Consider the following 24,505-nt stretch of genomic DNA (forward strand, 5'->3'; position numbering starts at 1 on the left):
GCTTATTAATGATGATTATGTCCATCATTATTACGAAACACTTCTGCAAATCCAGGGGAATGCTTCAGGTGAATAACTCAGAAGAGAGACCCCCCCACACACAAATGCTCAATAAATGGCGTGATTTGAGTGGGGGTCTAGCCTCTCTCTCTCTCTGTGCTTAATTCTTGGAGGTTTTGGTGGTGCTCAACAGCCAGGCAGCAAACTAGAAAGCAGCAGCCCGTGGTGAGAAAACAGCCCCATACAACAAAAAACCAGAAGAGGGTGGGGGATGAAACCAATGAGCCCCAAACACAGAGAACATTCCTCCTGCAGAAAGGGACCGCCTTGTCTTCTGCTTCCCAGTGTCCCAGTCTGTAATTCAGGCCTGGGGGTGTAGCATCAGGCAGGCTTGTAAAAGGAGCTAAAAATGTGGCTTTAAAATGCTATGCGGGTGTGTGGTGTTTGTTCTTGACCCTGACTCACAATGGATAAATACTTTAGCTCAAGCTGTGTCCTTCGATAAGCACAGCACAGCTACCACTGAAGTAAACAGGAGTTGCACACGCATGTCGGAGGGTGGAATTTGGCTCATAAACAAGCTTTAATGTCAGTACGGCATAGCTGAACTCTAAGTTGACTTCATATTTTCCAGAGCTGTGGCAGCCCTGTGTGTTCCCCGCCTACACCCCCAGCAGATGTTTCACTGGGATAACTTAACCTGCTGACTCTGTTCCAAAGCAGTCCTCTTTGGAGGCAATGGTAATGGTTTCAAGATACAAAGTGAGATGAAAAATGGGCAGTCTCTTCCATGGATGGTTAGGATTAGAGAGACCCAGTGTGGTAACATTAGGTAGAACAAGCTGTGTTCCATTAGTCCGTGAGTTGGAGAGTCAGCGAGAACTACCGGGAGTGTCCGAGTTTGGCGACGCTAGCAAATAATCCGCTTTCTGGTCATTAGTTCTGTCCCCTCTCTGACATCTTTCCAGCTGGGATTGTGAAAAGCCCTCAACATTGACCTAACTTTACTTACATTAAACTGAAGCTGGGCTGGAAACAGTTTTTCTGTCCCATGAAAAATGTTGAGGTTTAGATAATTTTTCCTGCCTCCCAGTGAGATGGAAAGTCAAAATCTCAAAAACTTTGGTGAAGAGACAAACTGAAAAAAATTCAGCTAGGGTTAACAAAAAAAAAAAAAAATTCCCATAATTTTGAGACTTTTTTGTTCCAATTTTGACATTTTTTCTTTGGTTCATGCTTGTTTTAGCATACATTTTGAAATGAAAAGTCATTTTGAAACAAAAAACCCAGACCTTTTCATTGCAAAAAACACAAACAAAAAAACAAAAAAGTCTCAACATTTTTTCAGGTTGGAAAATTTGTTGAAACCAACTGTTTCTAGCAAACAGTTTCCATGTTGATGAATTGGCATTTTTCAGGGGGGAAAAATTACTGAAAAATTCCTGACCAGCTCTACATGCAAGACAGTGGCAGTTTAGCCTTTGCTTTCAATGGGAGCAAGACTAGTTCTACCCAAAATGCTTCGGAAAATCCCACCTTCCACGTACAACACTGGTATTTCATTTTGTCCACTGAATGATGCTGAAACAGTGCCCTTCGTAATACCAGCACAAATTGAGATCAAGGATGCCTGGTCCTATTCAGTCATGTGACAGGCAAAATTCCTCCCTGTTTCCATATTCCAAATGAATTCGGCAACTTGTAGTATTTTATTTTGTGTTATTATTTTTGGTAGAGTTTATTGAGGAACTCTTCGATTTTTTTCACTGGGGCCCTGGTTATCCGGTTTTATCGTATGTTGGTTGTTTAATACTTTTAGAAAAGAAGCAATGGCTCTCAGCACTGGGCATTATACAATATGCTCGTGAGAGAAGTGCCTTAGCAAGCATTTGTTGTGATCAAAAAATACTAGAGCATGTTCTCCCCTAAGTTAATTGATTAGAACCCCATTGAAATCAACAAGGCTGATCTACTGTCAAAGAAAGAATAGATGCACATTCACGCAACCCCTTTCCCTACTACAGCTGTTAATTTTCTTATATTTTGTGAATTACTTGGACAAAAAGGAACAAAAGACCAGATTCTGCCACTCTTGCACTGCGTCCCAATTAGACTATTCACAGAGTAAGGCACTACTCAGCATGAGTAAAAGTGGCTGAAAATTTTCTGAATTCTTTTCCCTTGTTTTTTTCCCCAAACAGCTGCAGTTGAAGGCATCGCTGTAACTTGTTTCACCATTCAGTGCATGGCCACCACCTACTCTGGAGTGAATAGTTTAGAATGCTGTGAGTTCTGTGCACTCCCAGACGATTCCTGGGGCTTATCTAGACGAACATTTAAGTTTGTGGCAAGTTCCCTACCTAGCCTGCCACAGTATTTGTATGTATCCTGCAGCTGCATACAAAAAGTTTCCCAGTGCACTTGAATCTACGCTCCTTTGAAACAGGAATCGACTTCCCTAAATCTCTCTTTGTTCAGATCTTTAAACTTTATGAGCTCATTTCCGGGTAGGACGCTACCCAGCCTCTCATTTTCAAGGCATAATTTTGCCTCCATAAATACCACTTTAATTTTTTAAGCCAGATTTAGGCTCCCCAGTCTATCTATGTAACCACCCAAACAAAGGCCAAAATGAATGAACATTGAAGTCAATGGAGAGGCTCCCACTGACTTCAATGGGTGTTTGAAGTACGTGGTAATTAGCTATCGAAGTGCTACCATTCACACTTGCAAATTGTTGAGCGTGGGAAATTATTTGTGGGTGTAAAACAGTGCTCACAACAATTAGAAATTAATGGAGATATCCCATCTCCTAGAACTGGAAGGGACCTTGAAAGGTCATCGAGTCCAGCCCCTGGCCTTCATTAGCAGGACCAAGTACTGATTTTGCCCCAGATCCCTAAGTGGCCCCCTCAAGGATTGAGCTCACAAGCCTGGGTTTAGCAGGCCAATGCTCAAACCACTGAGCTATCCCTCTTCAAGGCCATCATTGAAAATCTTCCAATACATGCTGCTGATGCAGGATTTTAAGGTCAGCACTGCTAATGTTTTCAACAGTTAGTACCAGACAGTTGTCCAAGAAAAATATTAGAGTTGGCCTTTCTTTTATAATAATTATCTCACAATCTGAATATGAGGATTCAAATAAATGCTAGATGTTAAAGAAGTTTTGCTAAGAAAGGTCAAATAAAAGGTTTATTTTTTTTCTTTTTAATGCCGTTCAGATTATAAAAGCAATTTTCAAATGCAGCAGATATTCAAATGAAATCTGCACATTCTTTATGAAAGCCTTGGAGAATGAGAATGTTGTTACTTCAAGCTGTTATTTGCCTTGTAAGTTTCCAATGTGTCTCGGAATGTCTTATTTCCCTTTTCATATGTTCAACACTGAAAAATTCAGAAGCTTCTATTTCCACAACAGATCTCTTCATTAATAATATTATGCTTGTCAGCACCCCAGGACAGGATTTCGTGTCCCTAATGAGCATATGCTAGACATCCTGATATTTCAACTTGCGATGCTTTTAGTAGACATGGCCTGAGGCGAGAATTGGAACAGGACATGGGAGTAGTTGAATGCAATTTCATCTAAAATAAACACGGAGGGGGGAAAATGCCTGTTTCCAAGAGTTATCACCTATGGGTCAGCTCCGCTACAAACTATGGGGGTGAACCAAAGTGCATATTTTAGCAAAGCAGCTACTGTGCTTTATATCTACACACTAGCAGCCTGATCCAATGCCCACTGAAGTCTAATAGAAAGATTCTCATACATGTATACAGGTGTCCAATCAGGTTCTAGGTTTTTCCAGGGCTCTCCTGTAAGTTGAGCACAAGGACAAGTTCTGTATTTTTATTCATCGCCCTTTGCTAAAGTAGCCTTCATATATTTTATTTCCTTGGTTGTCAATGTTACTTTTAAAGATGCTGCTAAACGCATTTGCTGGAATTATTTAAAAGCTTTCTTGTCCTGACCATTTGAGAGCTGATGCATTTTAAATAAGCTGGAAGAACAAAAGAAGGATATCTTCTCCTCTTCTCTTTGATCCCCATCCATCAGCTTGGCAGCAACAGTGACAAATGAAGCTTTTCCACCACTTTCTATCTTGTACTAGCTTCATGGCTTCATTGATCTTTAAACATTTTTGTTCCATGTCATTTTTCACCATGTTTACCCAACACATCTTCAGTCTTCCTCTATTTCTAGTTCCTTGCACTCTGGCATGCATCGCTATTTAGGGTATCCCCTTAGGGGTCCACTCTTGACATGTGTCCCTCTTTCTTGAATCTCCTATAACAGCATTATGTCTTGCCTGTTTTCTTATCTCTTCATTTTATTTATTTTCTGCAGCCTTGAAACTCTCAGCATTGCTCTCAGCCAGTTCATTTCTGCAGTCAAAATCTTTCGGTCATCGGCTTTCTTCACACTCTAGCATTCTGAGCTGGACAGAAGTAGCTGTATGACAGTTGTCTCATATACATGGGGTTCTGCTTTTATTGAAATGTCTTTAGCTTTCCAGATCTTGCAGAGTTTTCCGAATGTAGTAGAAGCTACATCGAGTCTTCTTTTGATGTCATCTTCACAATTCTCGTTCTTTATACTAGTCCCCCAAGGATATGTTACATAAAACCAAAACCAAAAACTAAACCAAACAAAAACCAAACCCTGTGTTAAAAGAATGTTAAAGTTGCAAAGACATGTACTTAAAAGTTAGGAAATGCCAGAATTAAAGGTTGCCTGTGCAACCTCAATTCTGCTCCCACTGTGTATGCATTATGAAACAGTCTTTAATTACACAATCACATACTATTTTTTCCACAGGACCCCTGTTTTATCTATAGGCGATAATCATATAGGCTGTGAAGTATATACACACACACACACCCCATATGTTGAGCCATTCCCTTACTCCCGCAGAACACCCATAGATGTCAACAGGAGATCTTCCTGAGTATTCAGAATTTAAGGCCTGATCTAAAGTCCACTGAAGTCAATGGAAGTCCTTCACTGGGCATTGGATAGGCTTTTAGGTCGGAATTCAGAACTGGGTGCATGAAACATACCCAAACCTGTGAGGTTTAATGTATCTTTAACTCCCATTGAAGCCAATGTGGTTGAGAGTACCCAGCAAGCCTGAACAGGTGCTCACCGCCACTCTCAAGTGTCAGGCCACTGTAGCACTTCTGAGATTAGCATTCACAGCACCAGTCTATGGAGCAAAAAGCACACGATACGTTTTAACAGCTGGACAAAATCCAACGTCACTGGCAATTCATTGTCCGCACAGCCCCACCTCATGTTGCACAGGAGTCCAGCAGAGTTTAGGATAATATTCTGAGAAAACTTAAGCATAACACTGTATGGAAATAACATAGCAGATGCCACAGCAATGGGAGGGCTCTCAGTACCTGGAAGGACATGGTAAGCACACTGCAAATATCAGGCAATGCGGAGAGATGAAGCTTCCAGTTCTATGTACAGGCAGCCTCTTTTCCTAATGTTATTGTTTCTGACATTCAGATGACGATGAAGATAACTCTGCAATTTCTTTTTACCTGTAGCAGGAGGGCAGCTGGGGTTGGTTCTCGCAGAAATTCTACAGTGACACAGCCAGACACAATGGCTTTAGGGATAGGACTATTTGTCTTATTCTAATAAAGTTCCTGGTAACATGGTAGCAGAGATTGGCTTTGTGGGTTTATTTTGACCAATGTCCTAGGACAATGCTCAGGAATGTCCCTTGAGCACAGGTACCTAATGAGTAGAATGGGTTGATAAATGGGAAAAAGTGTTGTGAACAATTTATCTCTTTTCTTCATTAAAAAAATGTCAAAATTGTCACCCAGCTGTACTAAGGACATTTATGGATCCTAAATTCTCAGTGTTGCCAATTTTCTGCCTGGTCCTTTACCACTGACTTCAACAGGTGCCGGATGACACGCTTAGGTCCCAACTAATCAAATACCCAGACATGCTTCACTTGAAAAACATTGGTTGTCCCAGTGAGGTCAATGGGGATACTCACAGGCTTTGAGTTATGACCATGCTTAAGGATCATCCTGAATCTGGCCTTCATACTGTTCCTTTCCATAAAGTTATGAAGGAAGTGGTATTATTTTGCTGTTTCCAATGGCTGCTCTTTTCTTCACGGTGACCAGCATTAGCACTCTTGGTGTGCAACCAGCCTCCACTAAATAGCACAGGTACTTAAAAATTACTCTCCACGTCTACATTCAGGGGGCAAAGAACCAAGTTTGCCCCACCTTCACAATCAATAGATGATCCCAGATGGATAATGAGTTCTTTGACACCCGGGCAGTCTTGGCTGCCTTTAATTGTTGCGAGCTCTCTTTTACTCTATAAATGTGAGGCTATTCAGTCTAAAAGACCTTGTTTTGGGGAGTAGGAAATAAATTCAGACATTTCCACTGCAATTCAGATTCAAAAGGTGAACTGCTGAGATGGTATGGACTCAATTAACATAATTATACTAATTCTGCAAACACCCCGTCGCTTCATTGTACTACATTAGCTGAGAAAACATTCTCACATAGCCAGCTCCTTCCTGTTTCATTTTGGTATTGTTCCGATTAAGCATTTACATCCCCAAACATTTAAAGGTCTGATCCTGTTCCCTTCAGAGTCAATGACAAAACACCCACTGAGTTGGCAGGGTACAAGATTGGGCTGTATGTGTTTTAATTTTAGAACAAATCACATGCTTATCTACATTTTTATCGTGAATTCTAAATGCAACCCATTTCGCCATCTAAACGATCACGCAGTTTTTGTTTTTTTTCCCCCCACCCCGCTATTATCTTTGTAATAATTTAGCATATAAATGGAAGCCAAATTATTCTGTCTCCTGTCCAGATTGACAGATGAGAAACTGTTCCTTAATTTTCAAAGAGCAGCACTGATGACTTTTACTATCTAATGGGAGATGGTGATGGGTTTTTCAACAGAGAGTGTCAGATTGATGAGTTTAGACTGATGACCCTTCATGAAAGGAGATGCCAGCTCCAGTGGGGCAGCACATGCTTAGTAGAAAGTATTTAAACACATGCTGGATAAAGATTTTTAACTCTCGAAAGGCATGTATCTAATGTAACAGATATTTCACAAAACAAGTCCAGAGGCTGCTTGGAGAGATTTTTAAAGGAAGTTTGCGCTGTTCATTCTTACACATAGAACCTCAGTAAACCAGATTTAACTGTAGCTTGCAAATTACATCAGTAAACTAAGGTTCATAGATTACTGATTTTCTCATGAATGTGATGTATTGGCAAGACACAAACATGAAGGGCAAGAAGGGTGTACAGCAATTGCATAAACAATGGGTTGTTGTATACGTTAAGACTATGTTACTTCTTGGGTCTTAAGTATCTGGTAGGATGGATTTTGCATTGGTGATGATAGAGTCCTGCTAACTGAGGGACTTACTTTTGGAGCTCAAGCGATTGTTGAATGCAGGAAGGTACACAAGAGAAGAAGAGTATCAGAGGGGTAGTCGTGTTAGTCTGAATCTGTAAAAAGTAACAGAGGGTCCTGTGGCACCTTTGAGACTAACAGAAGTATTGGGAGCATAAGCTTTCGTGGGTAAGAACCTCACTTCTTCAGATGCAAGACAAAAAGAGTTCATGGCAGAAGAAAGATCATAATAATAACCAAGAGTCATTACCCATTGGACCAGGGATAGGTTCTTCCTCACTTGATGGAGGAATTTTCTACGGCACTCAACGTTGGCCTCTCTAACATGTTCTCATTGAAGCCAATGAGGTACTTTACCATTGACTTCTATGGTCGCAAAGTTAGGCAAATGCTGAGCACTTTTGAAAATCCCAGGCAAAAGTCTTTATATCTTTTTAATATAACCTCCCATTTTGTTCTAGGCTTTTAAATTATTGGGCTTGATGCACTGTTAGTAGCTTCCATTTGATGTCTTGTATTATGCTGGAGGTTCAGATGAAATGCTCTGGCCTTCCAACCTAAGAATCTATAAAAGGTTTAAATGGGAGACAGGGATCCAGGTATTAAGAATGGGAAAATCCTGCTTTCATTTACATTCAGAGCTGGTTGAATTATTCACTTCAAGCCACTAATCCATTCAGTTTGGCCCTCTCTCCTGTCCACCTAAACAGATCATGATATCTATGAATCAATCCCATTTGTTTGCTACTTTGTGCAGACATGTTTCAGCCTATGGATTCCTTGCACGCTTTTTGCTGCAATCATTTATTTGATATTTGGAATTTGTTCTGTGAGCTGTGTGATTGGACACAAATCACATGGGATTGTTTCTGTTTCCTTATTGGAAGAGCAAACTTTGATATATTAGAAAGTATTCAGCAATTTGACACTGCTAAACTTAAGTATCTGGTAGGATGGATTTTGCATTGGTGATGATAGAGTCCTATCATCCAATTGCTATATCTAGCCCTCAGGAGCATTATGTGGACTTGCAACATTCCCTGTAGATTTTTGGGACCCCTAATCAGTGCATGGATTAAAATATAATCACTGAATTGTATTTATGGACTGGTATAATCCCTTGCTCCATGTACTGGGATCCATTTCCCACTATCTTACTCCAGATATTTCAAAAAGTCACTCCCTTCCCCTATGTTCCATGATGATATTTGAGGTCTGCTGGGACAAAACCTCTGTCTGTCTCTGGGACCTGGCTTGATGAGATTGGTAGCAAAGCATTATCTGTTGCAAAACGTGATCTTCTGAAATTTGATCCCTCAGAGCTGGAATTTGATGAGTTTCATATAATGCAACAAAGATACGGGCTTTTGGCTGAACATTTAGTTTGGCTGTTTGGTTTGTTTATTGTTGTCTTGATGGGTTTAATACATTGGTGTGGGTAGGAATTTTATGAAGAACAGGAGCTTTTCCACTCTCTTCATTTCTGTATGTTTTAATAACCAACGCTGCTGTACAGTGCCCAGATGCAGTCTTTGAGTTACCGCGCTATATAACCCATAACGGGCCAGATTGCGCCTAACAGACAGGCAAGCCAGCGTAACTGTGGGAGGCATTTTTGCAGGGGCAATTTAATAGGCAATACCTGAAAATGTCTCCCCTGTGAAATGCAGGAAAATAACCAAATGGACACAACAAAAAGACTCATGAAACACAGGCATTTGAGTCCTCTGCAGATGAATGGACTAAAGAATTCATAGAGTGTCACACCTTGTAGTCCTTACCCAGGCAAAAACTCCTGGAAGAGCATGGGAGTCTTTGCCACTGTAGAGAATTCAGCCCAAAACTAACAGATTATACTTCTGGAGGTTTAGAATTCTACATCTGCTCCAGATGATGGCGGTCACCTCTCTTTCAGACTCAGAGCAGGTCATCTCATTTCATAAGTGCAAACTCACCAGCCCCAACACTTCAACCAGTCATGGTAACTTTGTATAATGCCCTCAGTCCCATTAATATAGCAAGTCTGGTAGTTCCCTCACACACTTGTTCACTGAGCTGCCAGCTGAGAACCTCAGCTGAAGAAGTGGCCTCACAATTAAGTTACTTTTGATTTACATCAGTGAAAGTGCGGAGGGAAGTGGGCCAAATTTTTGATCTAAATTCTCTACTGCTGTATAAATTGGCACACCTCCAGTTTACCCAATGAAAGGATAATATGGAGATATACCTATCTCATAGAGCTGGAAGGTCATCAAGTCCAGCCCCCTGCGTTCACTAGCAGGACCAATACTGATTTTGCTTCAGATCCCTAAATGGCCCCCTCAAGGATTGAACTTACAACCTTAGGTTTAGCAGGTCAATGCTCAAACCACTGAACTATCCCTCCCACACCTCCAGCTCCCTGTGGGAGGAGGACATGTTAATGCAAAAGTGGAGACTTTCCTGTTGGCAATCATTGAGAGCTGTGGTGATTATAGACACATAACCATGTTCACTGGCATAGTTCCACTGACTTCAGCAGAGCAACGCCGATTTCCACCAGTGGAGGATCTGGCCCACATTCTTCCAAAAGCTTAAAAAGTCCAGTGTCAAAATTAAATCTTAACGCGGAGATACTTTATCAAAAAGCACTTCTGTGTCAAGGACTGGAGATAAGGCATTTGCTTGTTATCTGAATCAGAAGGGCCCTTGGGAATGCCAGGAATGATGGAGAGCTACTCATATACTTTTATAATTAAAGCGAGGAGGATTTGATCTGGAATTAATATTTGGAAGCATCCCTTTGTAGCTTGATATTGCAATAACCTAGGGAAACGTTTCAGGAGTCACACGTTTAGGTGCCTGCTATATAACGGAAGAGTTTTCTTTGTCAGTGTGCATCAGGCATAAAGAAGGCCAATACAGTTTGAGCTTGGGGGGAATGTAGTGAAGCGGTGTGGCCTCTCATGGACACAAAGGGAGAGCAACCCCTCACTGAGCCCTGGTGGGTGGAGCCAGGTCATGCTCACCCCTCCCACCAGAAGTCAGTGGGTAGGACAGGAAGTATAAAAGATGGGCCTGGGAGCTCAGCTAGGCGGCAGCTGCCGGAGGAGTCAGATGCCTCCTGCTTGCCCCCAAGCTGGGAGACTGCCGCAGGCCCCTGTGGAACCGAGTACTGGCCAGAGCCTCCTGCTGATCCGACCGCAGAGGAGTGGCCAGCACTATTACAGGCCTTCTACCCGGACGATTTGGAGGAGCCCCTACTGATGTAGGTGCACCCCGAGGGGGAGTTAGGAAATGGCCCAGGGACAGCCGACCCTAGTCTGGCTGCAGTGCTGCCAGAGAGTAGGTCAGCGTGTTGTGGTCAGGATCCCCGCTGACCCAGTGGCAGAGCGATCTGCCACTGGTAGGGCCCTGGGCTGGGATGCAGCGGAGCGGGTAGGCCTGTGTCCCCCCTACCACCCCAATCCTGAGGTGCCAGTCTCCCCCTCTCCAGGCCACGAAGCCAGGGTTTGTCGGCCATCTGCAGGAGATAGAATGCTCGAACCCTTTGCTGCTTGGCCCTGACTACAGGCCCGAGATATTGATTCTTAGTGCCCCACCCTGACTAAGGGTCTGGGCTCCCTGATTGGGTTTGCTGCTCAGCCCTGACCATAGGTCCGAGCCATAGACCGCTATTGCCCTGCCCTGACTCAGGGTCTGGGCTATCTAACTGTGTGTGCTCCTGGGGCCTGACCACAGGCCCGAACCCTAGACTCCTATTGCCCTGATTGAGGGCCCGGGCTATTTAACTGTGTTTGTTGCTCGCCCCCTGAAAACAGGCCTGAGCTAGAGACACTTGTCGCCCCGCTAATTCCCCATGGTGGGTGATGGACTGGAGTGTAGTGAGGTGGTGTGGCCTCCCACAGACCCAGACGGAGAGGAACCCCACTGCTAGGCTACTACAGGGAATTGATCTGTTCTGAGCCATGAGGATTTGGGGTGGACCTGATTGTAATAAAAGTGCGCAGATTTCATGGAATGGGGTAAACCCTTCATCAGCACACAGCTTGAACGGGATCGGGGAAGGGTGTGTTCGGAAGAATCCTATTCCTAGACCTTCCTGCAGATACTTTGGAAACCGCCCCCCCAATGGTGCAACTCCATGGGAGGGCAGGATCGGAGGCTGTGGGGGTATGTGCCTCAGCTCCAGTGAGGTTACTGTGCTCTGATATAGAGGGGCCAGGTGTGGGCTACAGAGAGGGGCTGGAAGCCATGGGCCTGCCAATGTGTTACCATTCCTTTCACAGGTCTGGGATGTTCTGGGAACTATCATAGTCTTGGGGCTTCTGTAGGAGGACCTGGGCTTTGGGTGTCTTCCTTCTCCACATAAATAGACTCTTCCCAGCTACTCGGGTTGTACCCTGATGGACCGATATCCTCCATTCTATACAATTTGTAATTATATAAACAATACAACAACACTCCAGGTGAAGGGAGCCTCTGTACTATACAAAGACTGGGAAACCTCTAAAAGTCAATCACCTTGTTCGTTGCTCTAAAAGATCTGCTATAGTTCAAAACAAGAATTCTTTCAGGGAAGTTCTATGGCCTGTGGTATGCAGGAGGGCAGACTTAGGCCTGGTCTACGCAAGGGGGGGATAACCACCCCCCACACCCCCCGTCGACTCTGCCTCCGCCTCTTGCCCTGGTGGAGTACCGGAGTTGACGGGAAAGCGCTCAGCGGTAGATTTATCGCATGTAGACTAGACCCCTGCTGGATCGATCGCTGCCTGTCAATCCAGCAGGTAATGTAGACAAGCCCTAACTGACTTAGAAAAACTGGACGAGCACAAGTCCATGGGGCCGGATGCGCTGCATCCGAGGGTGCTAAAGGAGTTGGCGGATGTGATTGCAGAGCCATTGGCCATTATCTTTGAAAACTCATGGAGATCGGGGGAGGTCCCGGATGACTGAAAAAAGGCTAATGTAGTGCCCATCTTTAAAAAAGAGAAGGAGGAGGATCCGGGGAACTACAGGCCAGTCAGCCTCACCTCAGTCCCTGGAAAAATCATGGAGCAGGTCCTCAAGGAATCAATTCTGAAGCACTTAGAGTAGAGGAAAGTGATCAGGAACAGTCAGCATGGATTCACCAAAGGGAAGTCATGCCTGACTAAGCTAATTGCCTTCTATGAGGAGATAACTGGGTCTGTGGATGAGGGGAAAACAGTGGATGTGTTATTCCTTGACTTTAGCAGAGCTTTTGATATGGTCTCCCACAGTATTCTTGCTGGCAAGTTAAAGAAGTATGTGCTGGATGAATGGATTATAAGGTGGATAGAAAGCTGGCTAGATTGTCAGGCTCAACAGATAGTGATCAACGGCTCCATGTCTAGTTGGCAGCCGGTTTCAAGCGGAGTGCCCCAAGGATCGGTCCTGGGGCTGGTTTTGTTTAATATCTTCATTAGTGATCTGGAGGATGGCGTGGACTGCACTCTCAGCAAGTTTGCAGATGACACTAAACTGGGAGGAGTGGTAGATACACTGGAGGGTAGGGATAGGATACAGAGGGACGTAGACAAATTAGAGGATTGGGACAAAAGAAACCTGATGAGGTTCAATAAGGACAAGTGCAGAATCCTGCACTTAGGATGGAAGAATCCCATTCACTGTTACAGACTAGGAACCGAGTGTCTAGGCAGCAGTTCTGCAGAAAAGGACCTAAGGGTTACAGTGGACAAGAAGCTGGATATGAGTCAACAATGTGCCCTTGTTTCCAAGAAGGCTAACGGCATTTTGGGCTGTATAATAGGGACATTGCCAGCAGATCGAGGGATGTGATCGTTCCCCTCTATTCGACTTTGGTGAGGCCTCACCTGGAGTACTGTGTCCAGTTTTGGGCCCCACACTACAAGAAGGATGTGGAAAAATTGGAAAGAGTCCAGCAGAGGGCAACAAAAATGATTAGGGGGCTGGAGCACATGAGTTATGGGATTGTTTAGTCTACAGAAGAGAAGAATGAGGGGGGATTTGATAGCTGCTTTCAACTACATGAAAGGGGTTCGAAAGAGGATGGATTTAGACTGTTCTCAGTGATACCAGATGACAGAACAAGGAGTAATGGTCTCAAGTTGCAGTGGGGGAGGTGTAGGTTGGATATTAGGAAAAACTTTTTCACTAGGAGGGTGATGAAGCACTGGAATGGGTTACCTAGGGAGGTGGTGGAATCTGCATCCTTAGAAGTTTTTAAGGTCAGGCTTGACAAACCCTGACTGGGATGATTTAGTTAGGATTGGTTCTGCTTTGAGCACAGGGTTGGACTAGATGACCTTCTGAAGTCCCTCCCAACCCTGATATTCTATGATCACAGTGCTCCCTGCTGGCCTTAAAACCTACTACCATCTGCCTTATCTTTCTTGACTGTAGAAGCTGCCAGTCAATGCTTGCTACAAATTTACCTCCAAAATTAATTGTTAGGCCTGCACCGTAATAATTTCCTTCTGAGAATAAACACAGGTTGAGCCGAGTAAAATATCAGGAATAATTCAGTTGAAGTCAGTGGGGATACACCAGAGTAAAAAACAGTAGACAGGAGCACAGAATCATACCTGGTAATGTTGGCTTAGGTCCAACCAGGGAACCCAATAGGGAAATATCAGTTTATCTCACTTTACTGTTGAATTAAGTATCATATTAGATCAGAGGTGGGCAAACTACGGTCCGCGGGCCACATCCGGCCTGTGGGACCGTCCTGCCCGGCCCTTGAGCTCCCGGCCCTTCCCGCGCTGCCCTACCCCCCGCCCCCATAGCCATGCCGCCGCTCAGGCAGCGCTCTGGACGGCAGGGTTGCACACTCCTGCCGAGCAGCGTGGCAGCGTGTCTGGCTCCAGCCGGGCAGCACGGCTGCCAGACATGCTGCTGTGAGTGGCATGGTAAGGGGGCCAAGGGGTTGGATAAGGGGCGGGGGATCCCAGGGGGACAGTCAGGGGACAGGAAGCAGGGGGCGGTTGGATGGGGTGGAGGTTCTGGGGGGCAGTCAGGGGATGGGAAACATGGTGGGGGGTTGGATAAGTGTGGGAGTCTCAGGGGATGGGGGTGTGGATAGGGGTCAGGGACAGGGGACGGGGGGGGTTGGATAGATGTGGGGTCCCGGGTGGCCTGTCAGGGAGTGGGGGTGTGGATAGGGATTGGGGCAGTCAGGGAACTGGGAGCAGGGGGGTTGGATAAGTGGTAGGGTCTCAGGGGGTGGTTAGAGGTGGGGGTGGTCAGGGGACAAGGAGCGGGGGGGGTTGGATGGGTTGGGGGTCTTGAGGGGGGCAGTCAGGGGGCAGGAAGTGGAGGGGATGGATAGGGGGTGGGGGACAGGCTGTTTGGGGAGGCACAGCCTTCCCTATCTGGCCCTCCATCCAGTTTTGCAACCCCCAATGTGGCCCTCGGGCCAAAAAGTTTGCCCACCCCTGTATCAGATGATAAGGAGGGAAAAACTTCATTGTTTTGTTTTGTATTTTCTCCAAACACTACAGCTTTTCATTAGTTGTTTTTTTCTCCCTGTGGTTTTGTGTTTTGGTTTGTTTTTCGGTTTTTTGTTGGTTTCAATTTTTTAGTAAATGCTATTTTTTTTCCCCAGCAGTTTATGACTTTTTCAACCAAATTCCTGATCTCAGATACTGAAAAGGCCATGGCATCATCTTCTTATGCTTTTAAATTCTAAGATTATCTGCTTAGAAGTTATAAGCTATAAATAATTTAGCTTCGAAGGGCCACATTCAGATGTGGTGCAAGAAAGTGTTGAACTTACACCGTATTCACACCAGGTCTGGCTTTCCTCCAAATATACATTTAAAAAATAAAACACGATGATGCTGCTGAGACATAATGGTAATTAAAGTCAATGGAACTAAACTAATTTATACCAAACGAGAATCCTGTCCAAAATAGGCACCGCTTTTTTGTCCCCCATACTGACTTTCCAAGACGAATCAGACTGCCCAGATACTCTTAATTTCATCATTCATCAGAGGATGTTACAGTAGAAACAGTAGGTGTGTTTCCCTGATGGCAAAGAGAATTTGCACTATGTGTTGGCTGTTTCTTTCCCAAGCATTATATTGATACAATACCACTACCATGCACCCAGTTTTAATTAGATATTTTATGGATGCTAAATCAGAGATCTCATTTAAGTTCTACATTTCATGTTACAGAGGTTAAAATACTATCGCACCCTTCAGTAGGGGAGCTGCAGTCACACATCATGCAAGCCATTTCATCTACTTAATTTTTCTGTATTCTTCTCTATTTGTAGCTGGAGATCACGGGGGTTCTTCAGCGGCAGTAGATGTGGCAGTCATTGGAGGTAAGTATTAGACTGTATTTGAAAGTTTGATTAGAACAGCGTTTCTCAAACTGGGGTCCGTGGACCGCTGAGGGTCCGTGAGGGTATTCCGGGGGTCCACCGGCCCCGCTGATCAACTCCACCTCTTCCCTCCCTTAATTCCTCCCCCTCCCTCCCAGTGCCTCCTGCATGCCGAGGAATAGCTTTTCAGCAGTGTGCGGGAGATGCTAGGAGGGAGCGGGAGAAGCGGGGACGAGGCGCGCTCAGGGGAGGGGGCAGAGAGGCAGGGAAGAGGTGGGGCAGGGGTGGGGCCTTGGGGGGGAAGAGGTGGAGTCGGGGTGGAGCCTGGGGCTGAGTGGGGGGGTTTAGGGGTCCGTGAAAATTTTTAAATCAAAATGGGGTGTCCTCGGGCTGCTAAAGTTTGAGAACCTCTGCATTAGAAGGAAAGACACAGGGCTCTTGTCGTCTTATAAAATCCCATGCTTGGTCAGCCTTTTATAGACATCGCTGTGCAGATACTATGTGGTATTCAAAAATGAAATCAGAAAAGTCCCAATCCAGCAAAACCCTTAAGCACAGACTTAATTTGGATGTTTAATGCTTAATTTTAAATCTTCTGTAGTATTCACGCGCGTAAAGTAAAACATGTGCTTAAATACATGGCTGAATTAGGGGCCCAGAATGCGCGCGCTCTCTTTCTTTCTCTCTCTCTCTCTCTCTCTCTCTCCCTCTCCCTCTCCGGAGACAGGGTGTTACTATGTTCTACAGAGTCACTCTCCACCCAGCAGCCCTTGAAGGGTTAAATCTTCCAAGCAGCTTCAGCCCAGCCTCTAATTTTTTACCTGTGGCCAGCCGAGGAGAAAAGTGATAGAATTTAGACATCTAACGGCCTGGGGCCTGATTCTGATCTCATTTATGCCGGGGGAAGCAGGAGTGACTCCCCATTGAGGTGAATGGAGTTCCACCAGTGTAAGACTGGCATGAGAACAGAATTAGGACACTTAAATCCAACATTTGCACCGGCAATTACTTCACCTGCCATTGCCTGTGCGTAATTCATGACAGAAGTCACGTTTCAGGTGCAGAATTAGGGGGAATTTTAAATAGATGGTCATGCTTCCTGGGAAGGAATCAAATATTCCAGGATCTGCCTGGATGTTAGGGTTTCGATGCACAGGGGCGGTCCATATGTTAATGATAATAATAGCACCCCGCTCTTCTATAGCTAGACAAACTCAGACTGGCAATAAGGTGTAGATTTTTTACCCGTGAGAGTAATTAACCATTGGAACAATTTATCAAGGGTCGTGGTGGATTCTCCATCGCTGACAATTTTTAAATCGAGATGTTTCTTCTAAAAGATCTGCTCTAGGGATTATGTTGGGGCCGTTCTCTGGCCTTTGTTATACAGATCAGACTAGATGATCGCAAAGGTCCCTTCTGGCCTTGTATTTGCTTCGGCACAATAGGTGGGCAGAATTTCTGCAGTCTTGAAGCGGGATGATACCACTGAGCAGGCAATTCCCTGCTTGTGCTCCAGCACAACCTCACCTGTACCCCCAAATCCATCCCTGGGAAGCAGAGGAGGAGGTGGAAACGGTGATGTTTAGCTTTCCCCCGACCGGTACCTATATGTCTTTCACCAGCCCTGTGCATCTGGAAGGGATATGTATGGCCACGAGGCAACCATTTCCTTCTCTTGTCTCCGAAAGGAACTGCTCTATTACCTTCCACATCCATCTGTGTCTAGATTCCAGATCATGTCAGAACCTCGGTAATCGGCTCTTTGCTGAGTTACACACGTTATCGTCCCACAAATGATGCCGCTCGCCCCACAGCTCAACAAAGAACCAATAGTCGGGCACTCTAGTGAACTCTTACCTCATTGAGCCAACTCATCAGCTGGTGTAAATCAGGGTAGCTTCATTGATTAGAGTTACGCCAATTTTATACCAGCTGGTGATGTGGCCCATTGTTTACACAAAATATACGACACCACATTTCCTAGAGTTCTATTCAAGCGCTCGCATACATTTAAACTAACTACAGTTGTCAAGCTAAATGAGCAAAGCACTGTACCTGGAGAAATGCATTATCCTGGCCTTTTGATTTTCATTGTGTTTGTTCACTTCCCTGCTCACTCTCTCATTTCAGTAATTCACCAGGGGTATCCCAATCATTAGTGCAAATTAGTGAGGTTCTGTTGTATTTCCCTCAGGTTCTAGCTCCTGTAACTTTAATTTCAGTTTCCTGCGAACGAGTGGAAGGTAAATTGAATTGTGCTTCGTCTCTTAGGGTTATTAATACTGTGCCAGATCTAAAGCCTATTAAAGCCCATTGTGTCAAGGGATACCAATGTAGTCCTAAAAAAATTGAGAGAGCCTCTGGTGGAATCAAATTATTATTGTAACCTCAACTTCTTTACATGAGCAATTCTTTCTGAGAGCAGTACTTCAGTCACCATAAAAGCTGGAGGAGCTAGTTAACATAATTAGGTACAACTAAAACGGTCTCCTGCCTTAATCCTGGAAGTGTTGCCAAAATTCTCCCCTCGCCATTGTTTTCATGCCAATAGTCTCGTATTACTCGCCCCCATTTTCATGTCCCTACAAGTGAGCTCACGCTTACTCTGCAATGATGAGCTACTCTTGTAAAGTCCATCCATCCTTTCGCTACTTTGGCATTATGCACTATATGTATCCTATGACTTTTTTACAACAAACTTTGTATGAATGGATAATCTAAGCCAGGGGTAAGCAACCTATGGCACATGTGCCGAAGGTGGCACACGAGCTGATTTTCAGTGGATCTCACTCCCTGGGTCCTTGTCACCGGTCCGGGGAGGGGCGGGCTCTGCATTTTAATTTTATTTTAAATGAAGCTTCTTAAACATTTAAAAACCTTATTTACTTTACATATAACAATAGTTTCATTCTATATTATAGACTTATAGAAAGAGACCTTCTAAAAACGTTAAAATGTATGACTGGCACGCGAAACCTTAAATTAGAGTGAATAAAGGAAGACTCGGCACACCACTTCTGAAAGGTTGCCGACCCCTGATCTAAGCACTATACCCAGATGTACAGACACTTTTCTCAACCTATATATTATAAAATATTTTAACATTAGCTTAAATAAAATTTGTAAGTATGACAGGGTTTCCCTACCCCCCCACCCCGAGTTAAGACAATCAATGCTGCTTATATCCTTATCTTAGGGCTACTTGGAGACTCAATGTGTGGCAGTCAGCATGTAAATCTACAGCAGACTTACTTGCCATGTACTAAGTGGCCACACACTAAAAATCCCATAGTGCGTTTGACATACTGCTGCAGTATATCAAAGAGCACTATGAAACTTTTACTACACGGTAGCAGGGCCCAGACAGGCACTTAGCGTGTGGCAGATTTCCTGCCTGGCTTGCCACATATTCAGTCGCTGTGTAGACATGAGTAGCGCAGTGGTCTCCAAAGTGGGGGGTGCGCAAGACGATCCATTGGGGGGCGCGGCAGGAGGAGCGCCACCGGAGGGGGGGAAAAGCAGGCCGGCTGGAGGAGGGAGGGAATGAACGAGCGGGAAAGCTACCCCCCTCCTCCCTCGCAGGCAGGGCCACCTGGAACGCAGGGGCTTTAGGGGCTGCAGGGCCCAGGGCTAAGGGGGTCCTGGGACCCTGGCCTGCAGCTCTAAAGCCCCTTTTGGAATGCGGCCCTGAGTCCTCCGGCCCATGGAGGAGCAGGGGCAGCCCCACAGTCAGCAGCCGGAAAGAAGCGGCGCTTTCCCCTTCAAAGGCGGCTGGAGAGAAGGAGAGCGTCGCTTTTCTCCGGTCGCTGGCTTTGCGGCTACCCCTGCTCCTCTTGAGTCCTCCAGCCCGTGTTCACAGGGCCACATTCCGAAAGGGGCTTTAGAGCTGCAGGCCAGGGCCCCGGGGCCCCCTTAGCCCAGGGCCCTGCAGCCCCTAAAGCCCCTGCTTTCCGGGTGGCCCTACCTGCCCAGAGGGTGCAGCTCCCAGAATCGTGGCAATGGGGGCGGTGCTGCACTGCGCAGAGCCACCTGCACACCCCTTGCACCAAACAGAAGCTGCCCCAGGTAAGTGCTCTGCACCTCCTCCCGCACCCCACCCTGAGCACCCTCCCGCACCCTAACTCCCTCCCAGACCCTACACCCCACCCTGAGCGCCCTCCCGCACCCTAACGCCCTCCCAGACCCCACACCCCACCCTGAGCGCCCTCCCGCACCCCACCCTGAGCGCCCTCCCGCACCCTAACTCCCTCCCAGACCCCACACCCCACCCTGAGCGCCCTCCCGCACCCTAACTCCCTCCCAGACCCTACACCCCACCCTGAGCGCCCTCCCGCACCCTAACGCCCTCCCAGACCCCACACCCCACCCTGAGCGCCCTCCTGCACCCCACCCTGAGCGCCCTCCCGCACCCTAACTCCCTCCCAGACCCCACACCCCACCCTGAGCATCCTCCCGCACCCTAACTCCCTCCCAGACCCCACACCCCACCCTGAGCGCCCTCCCGCACCCCACCCTGAGCGCCCTCCCGCACCCTAACTCCCTCCCAGACCCCACACCCCACCCTGAGCGCCCTCCCGCACCCTAACTCCCTCCCAGACCCTGCACGCCCAGCGCCCTCCTGCACCCTAACCCTAATCCAGACCTTCCAATCGCTGTATCACAAAGTGTTAAACCAAGATTTTCAGAAATAATGAAGCATATTCAATCACATTGCTCTCATTAAAAAACATTATTAATAATTTTTTTTGTGAGAGCAAAAAGGTTTTTTGTACCGTTAATAAATAAAATACAGTAAAAATTTTAAAAATATTGTTCCTCTTTATCTCATCCGTTTTTAATTTCTATTTTTGGTATGTTTTATATTGTACATAATATATTAGTATAGTAGTACATGTATATAATTTATACATAAATATACATATAGTGGGGGTGCGTACTCAAATTTTTTACTGATAGGGGTGCGCGATCAAAAAAGTTTGGAGACCAGTGGTCTAGCAGGACAGGCTTTTCTCGTGTTTGTTGTACAGAATTCATACAGCTCATTCATTGCGTACACAGTCTAAATATGGTTAAACATGGGCTTTGCATGGGGCGATGAGCACAGAAGTCAGGAGAGGCCAATTCCTGCCCCTGGCCTTGGATCTGGAACGTGGGACAGACACAGAGCCACGTGGGCTGCATGCTCTCTGCTTGGGAATTGCCCCGGGGGTCTGCATCGTTCATAGACCCGCTAAGCGTGCTTATGCCTTAGTATTGCCAACCCTCATGGTTTTGTTATGGACTTCTATAATATTTAGCATATTCCCCCCTACTGAACACCCCCGGTTACATTATGTCCCAGTGTAAAATGTAGGCTGTAAACGATTGCTCACTAAGCAATTCAAACGGTTCTTCCCTCCTAGGTGTCATTGCAGCGGTGGCGATTGTCCTAATCTGCCTGTTGATCGTGATGCTCCGATACATGTACAGGCACAAGGGCACCTACCACACGAATGAAGCAAAGGGAACTGAATTTGCCGAAAGTGCAGACGCTGCGCTGAAAAATGACCCGGCTCTCCAGGAGGCTGTGGATGAGAGCAAAAAGGAGTATTTCATCTGAGAGCAAAAGGAAGCCACGCTGAGACTGCCTTAGTCGTTCTTTCCCCCCAAGGGAATCGGTCAGAAATGCTACATCAACGAAAGCACTAAGATATGGATACGGCAAGGATAGAAGCAAGCATCCTAACTGAACTGCTACTCTCCCCCCACCCCCCCACTCCCCATGAAGAACGGAACACCAGATACCTGGCTGTTGATTTTTATTAGCCACACAGCTGGTCACAGTTGAATTCAGTATCCGATCAGAAGAAATAAAATCTCAGTCTGAACGATAAACCGATACCAGCCCATGATATCAAATGTCAAACCTTGACATTTGGTCAAAATAGCAGATGCCAATGGAAAACATCCTCTTAGCGTTAACGATGCCCCCTACATCGATATTATACAGAACTACCTGAAAATGCATTTTCAGTGGTAATAGAACAAGAGTTAAACCAGATAAAAGCTGAGGTTAGAGGAACAAAAATTGGTCTCTAGTCCAGAATTCCCCCCCCCCTTTAAATGTGCACTTTGCCAGGTGTGATTTTTTTCTTCCAGCCCTCTTCCTCCCCCTCCCCCCCCCCCACTTTGTTTTTAAGTCAAGGACGCGACACACACAAACCCTATAGGAGAAATATGGAACACTTAAGAGTGAAGGAATTTTAGCTAGCTCTTCATGGTGACTTGAGGAATGCAAAGTGTTAGAATTTACAATATATAGTAGGTAATAACCACTAGACTTAAGACAATGATCCCAAATAACTATTTGGCTCCTCTCATGCATACGTAAGTCAATAGTTATTGGCTAGTGCAGGCCTTCTGAAACAAATGCTCTCCCCTAGATTTGGAATGAGAACTCTGGCCCTGGTGTTTATTTATTTATTTCACATTGGCGAATTCTTTCAAAAACCTGCTGACATTTGGGGGAATTGAGTCAGAACGCAGACATAAATAACAGTTAGAAATGTAACTGTAATGCTACCCTGGAGCAGTTTGTCCATTTGAATCCCATTCTGTGGTATTGATCTTTCTCTCTTTTGTGCCCCTCCCAGCTTTTAAATATATCTCGCTTTTCATGCAGGCTCAGATACAAAAAATTCCATTGAGCATCACCTCTTTAAAAAAATAAAATGGACGTGATCTATAAAATGAAAGATCCTGTTCATCACATAAGAATTCACTGTGATGAATTTCTTCACTACAGCAAGCTCTCTGTCTCACGGAAACCAACAGGTCGTCCTGGAAATAGGATTAATTGTCCTCTGCACCTGTTTATCACCAGCTAGGTTTATGCCCTTAATTATCCCAAATGAGTATGTGGGGGGGGGGAGGGCGGAGGGAACAATTAATAATAAATGTGCCTTCGATCAACTACCCTGTTTTAAATCAATAGTTTTCTATGTTTTCCTGTTTATAGAGAGACATCTATAATTGTGCTTTCACAACTTGGTGGCTTCATGTTCTCCAAAGATCTTCATTTTATGACACTGGAAGCCAGACTGGCTCCTAGAGACCAGCTTAATTCACCAATGTTGGCCATACAACTACTAGAGGAGACTAGATCTCCAGGAGAAAATATTTGAGGAATCAAGTAGATTTGGTGAAGGAAGGGGACAGTTTTGTCTCTTTAATTAAGTCCTCAAGGCCGCTCAGTACCTACAGGAGCAGGACTTTGCAGTAGGAGAGTCCTAAAGATTGAATGTTGGCTAATGTTGAATCTTTGCGCTGTATGCTTTTAACCAAAGAAAATCCAAACCATGCCAACTTACTAAAAGCTTGGGACCAAATTCCACAGACCATTGTACAGCCATATCATATACATCAGCCCACATGATACTAAAATCCAATAGTCCAGCACTAACACAATTCAAATGTTATGGTGTTATGTACTTGATTTTTTTTATTCGTGTTACCATTTGAATCCTTTCACCGCTGCTTGTGAAATAGGAATAAACGTGTGTGATTGTTTTGGGTGGAGGAAATTGATTAATCTTAGCAGCGGGAGTACACTTCTGTGCCTGGATCCCCAGAAAAGGAGCTGGGGGGAGGAGAAGGAAAGACATCAAGACATCCTCTTCTTGAAGGTGCAGAATTCACATATCTACTATGAAGTTAAATTCTTCATCAACCTAAAAAAATACATAAGCTTACGCCCTGGATAGGCTCAGGAACCCAGTCTGGAAACAATGTATACATTCCCTATGGATGTGAGGGTGGGTGGAACATACACCCCATGTCATACATGAGACCAGGGAAACCCCTCCCCCCCTGCAAAAAAAACAACCTTCCAGGAGGCCTAGTGGGCCAGGCCCTATTAAGCCTTTTCCTTAAAGCAAACTTCCTGAACCTTATATGCCCTTATTTCTACCTTGCATCTATCCAGCCCCACACCAGCCAGCTATGGCTGCTAAGAAGAACTTACTCAATAAAGGTTTGTTTGAAGCCTTTCTAGTGGCTGACTGGAACGGTAGTAAATTCTCATCTGAGCAGCCATCTTCTGGACGGACGCACAGCAGAAATGAGGTGGTGGTGGGAGATCCACTGAGGTTGCAAGGAACAAATCGTTTTTCAAGGCTAGGGATTGTTACTAAGCTACTAAGGAACCATGGGATACCTGAACAGCTGCGCAAGGTACACCAGAATGTGTTTTTATTTATTAATGGGGTGGATGGACCAAGCCAACCAAGTCTGAGAGTCATCTCGAGTTGTGGGACTGATGGCCATCAGGTAGCTGTTAGTCCTAAAGGAGTGGGGTAAATTGGCTTCAATGGAGTTATGCTGATTTACATCAATTGAAAATCTGACCCAGTATGTGACTATTTAGGCCCCAAATCTTTGGCTATGGCCTTCTTAGTAGGTTACTTCATTTCTGTATGCCATTTTCCCCACATTCACGCAGCCAGCTGAACAATCCAAGTATACAATAACTACATCATCTACCCATCACCAATGAGCCTTTTAGAATATTTTAGAACAGTAACTTTGGCGCTAGTCATGTTTTCAGTTGTTTTCTCTGTGTTCTTTCAAGTTCAGTGATTTTGACTCGCGCACCCAGAACAGAGAGCAGAGCAGGGATGTGAGGGGTTTTTTTGTTTGACTTTTTAGGAATCAAAGGTTGCTTTGTAAAGAAAGAGCAACATTTAACAGTATCATGAGACTGGCAGAGCTCTAAGGGC

The 24,505-nt window shown here is 45.2% G+C and overlaps 1 protein-coding gene across 1 annotated transcript in view; it reads left to right on the forward strand.

The window, feature by feature from the left end:
* Positions 1-23,297, forward strand: part of GYPC (glycophorin C (Gerbich blood group)) — a 37,982-nt gene extending 14,685 nt beyond the window's left edge. Inside the window, exons 2-3 of the mRNA XM_054044024.1 lie at positions 15,696-15,746; positions 21,152-23,297. Of these exons, the coding sequence (XP_053899999.1) occupies positions 15,696-15,746; positions 21,152-21,348 (248 nt within the window). The 3' untranslated portion in view covers positions 21,349-23,297. The remainder of the gene's footprint in view (positions 1-15,695; positions 15,747-21,151) is intronic.
* The last annotated feature ends 1,208 nt before the right edge of the window (positions 23,298-24,505 follow it).

This window comes from Malaclemys terrapin, chromosome 11 (assembly GCF_027887155.1).
Source record: "Malaclemys terrapin pileata isolate rMalTer1 chromosome 11, rMalTer1.hap1, whole genome shotgun sequence".
NCBI lineage: Eukaryota > Metazoa > Chordata > Testudines > Emydidae > Malaclemys > Malaclemys terrapin.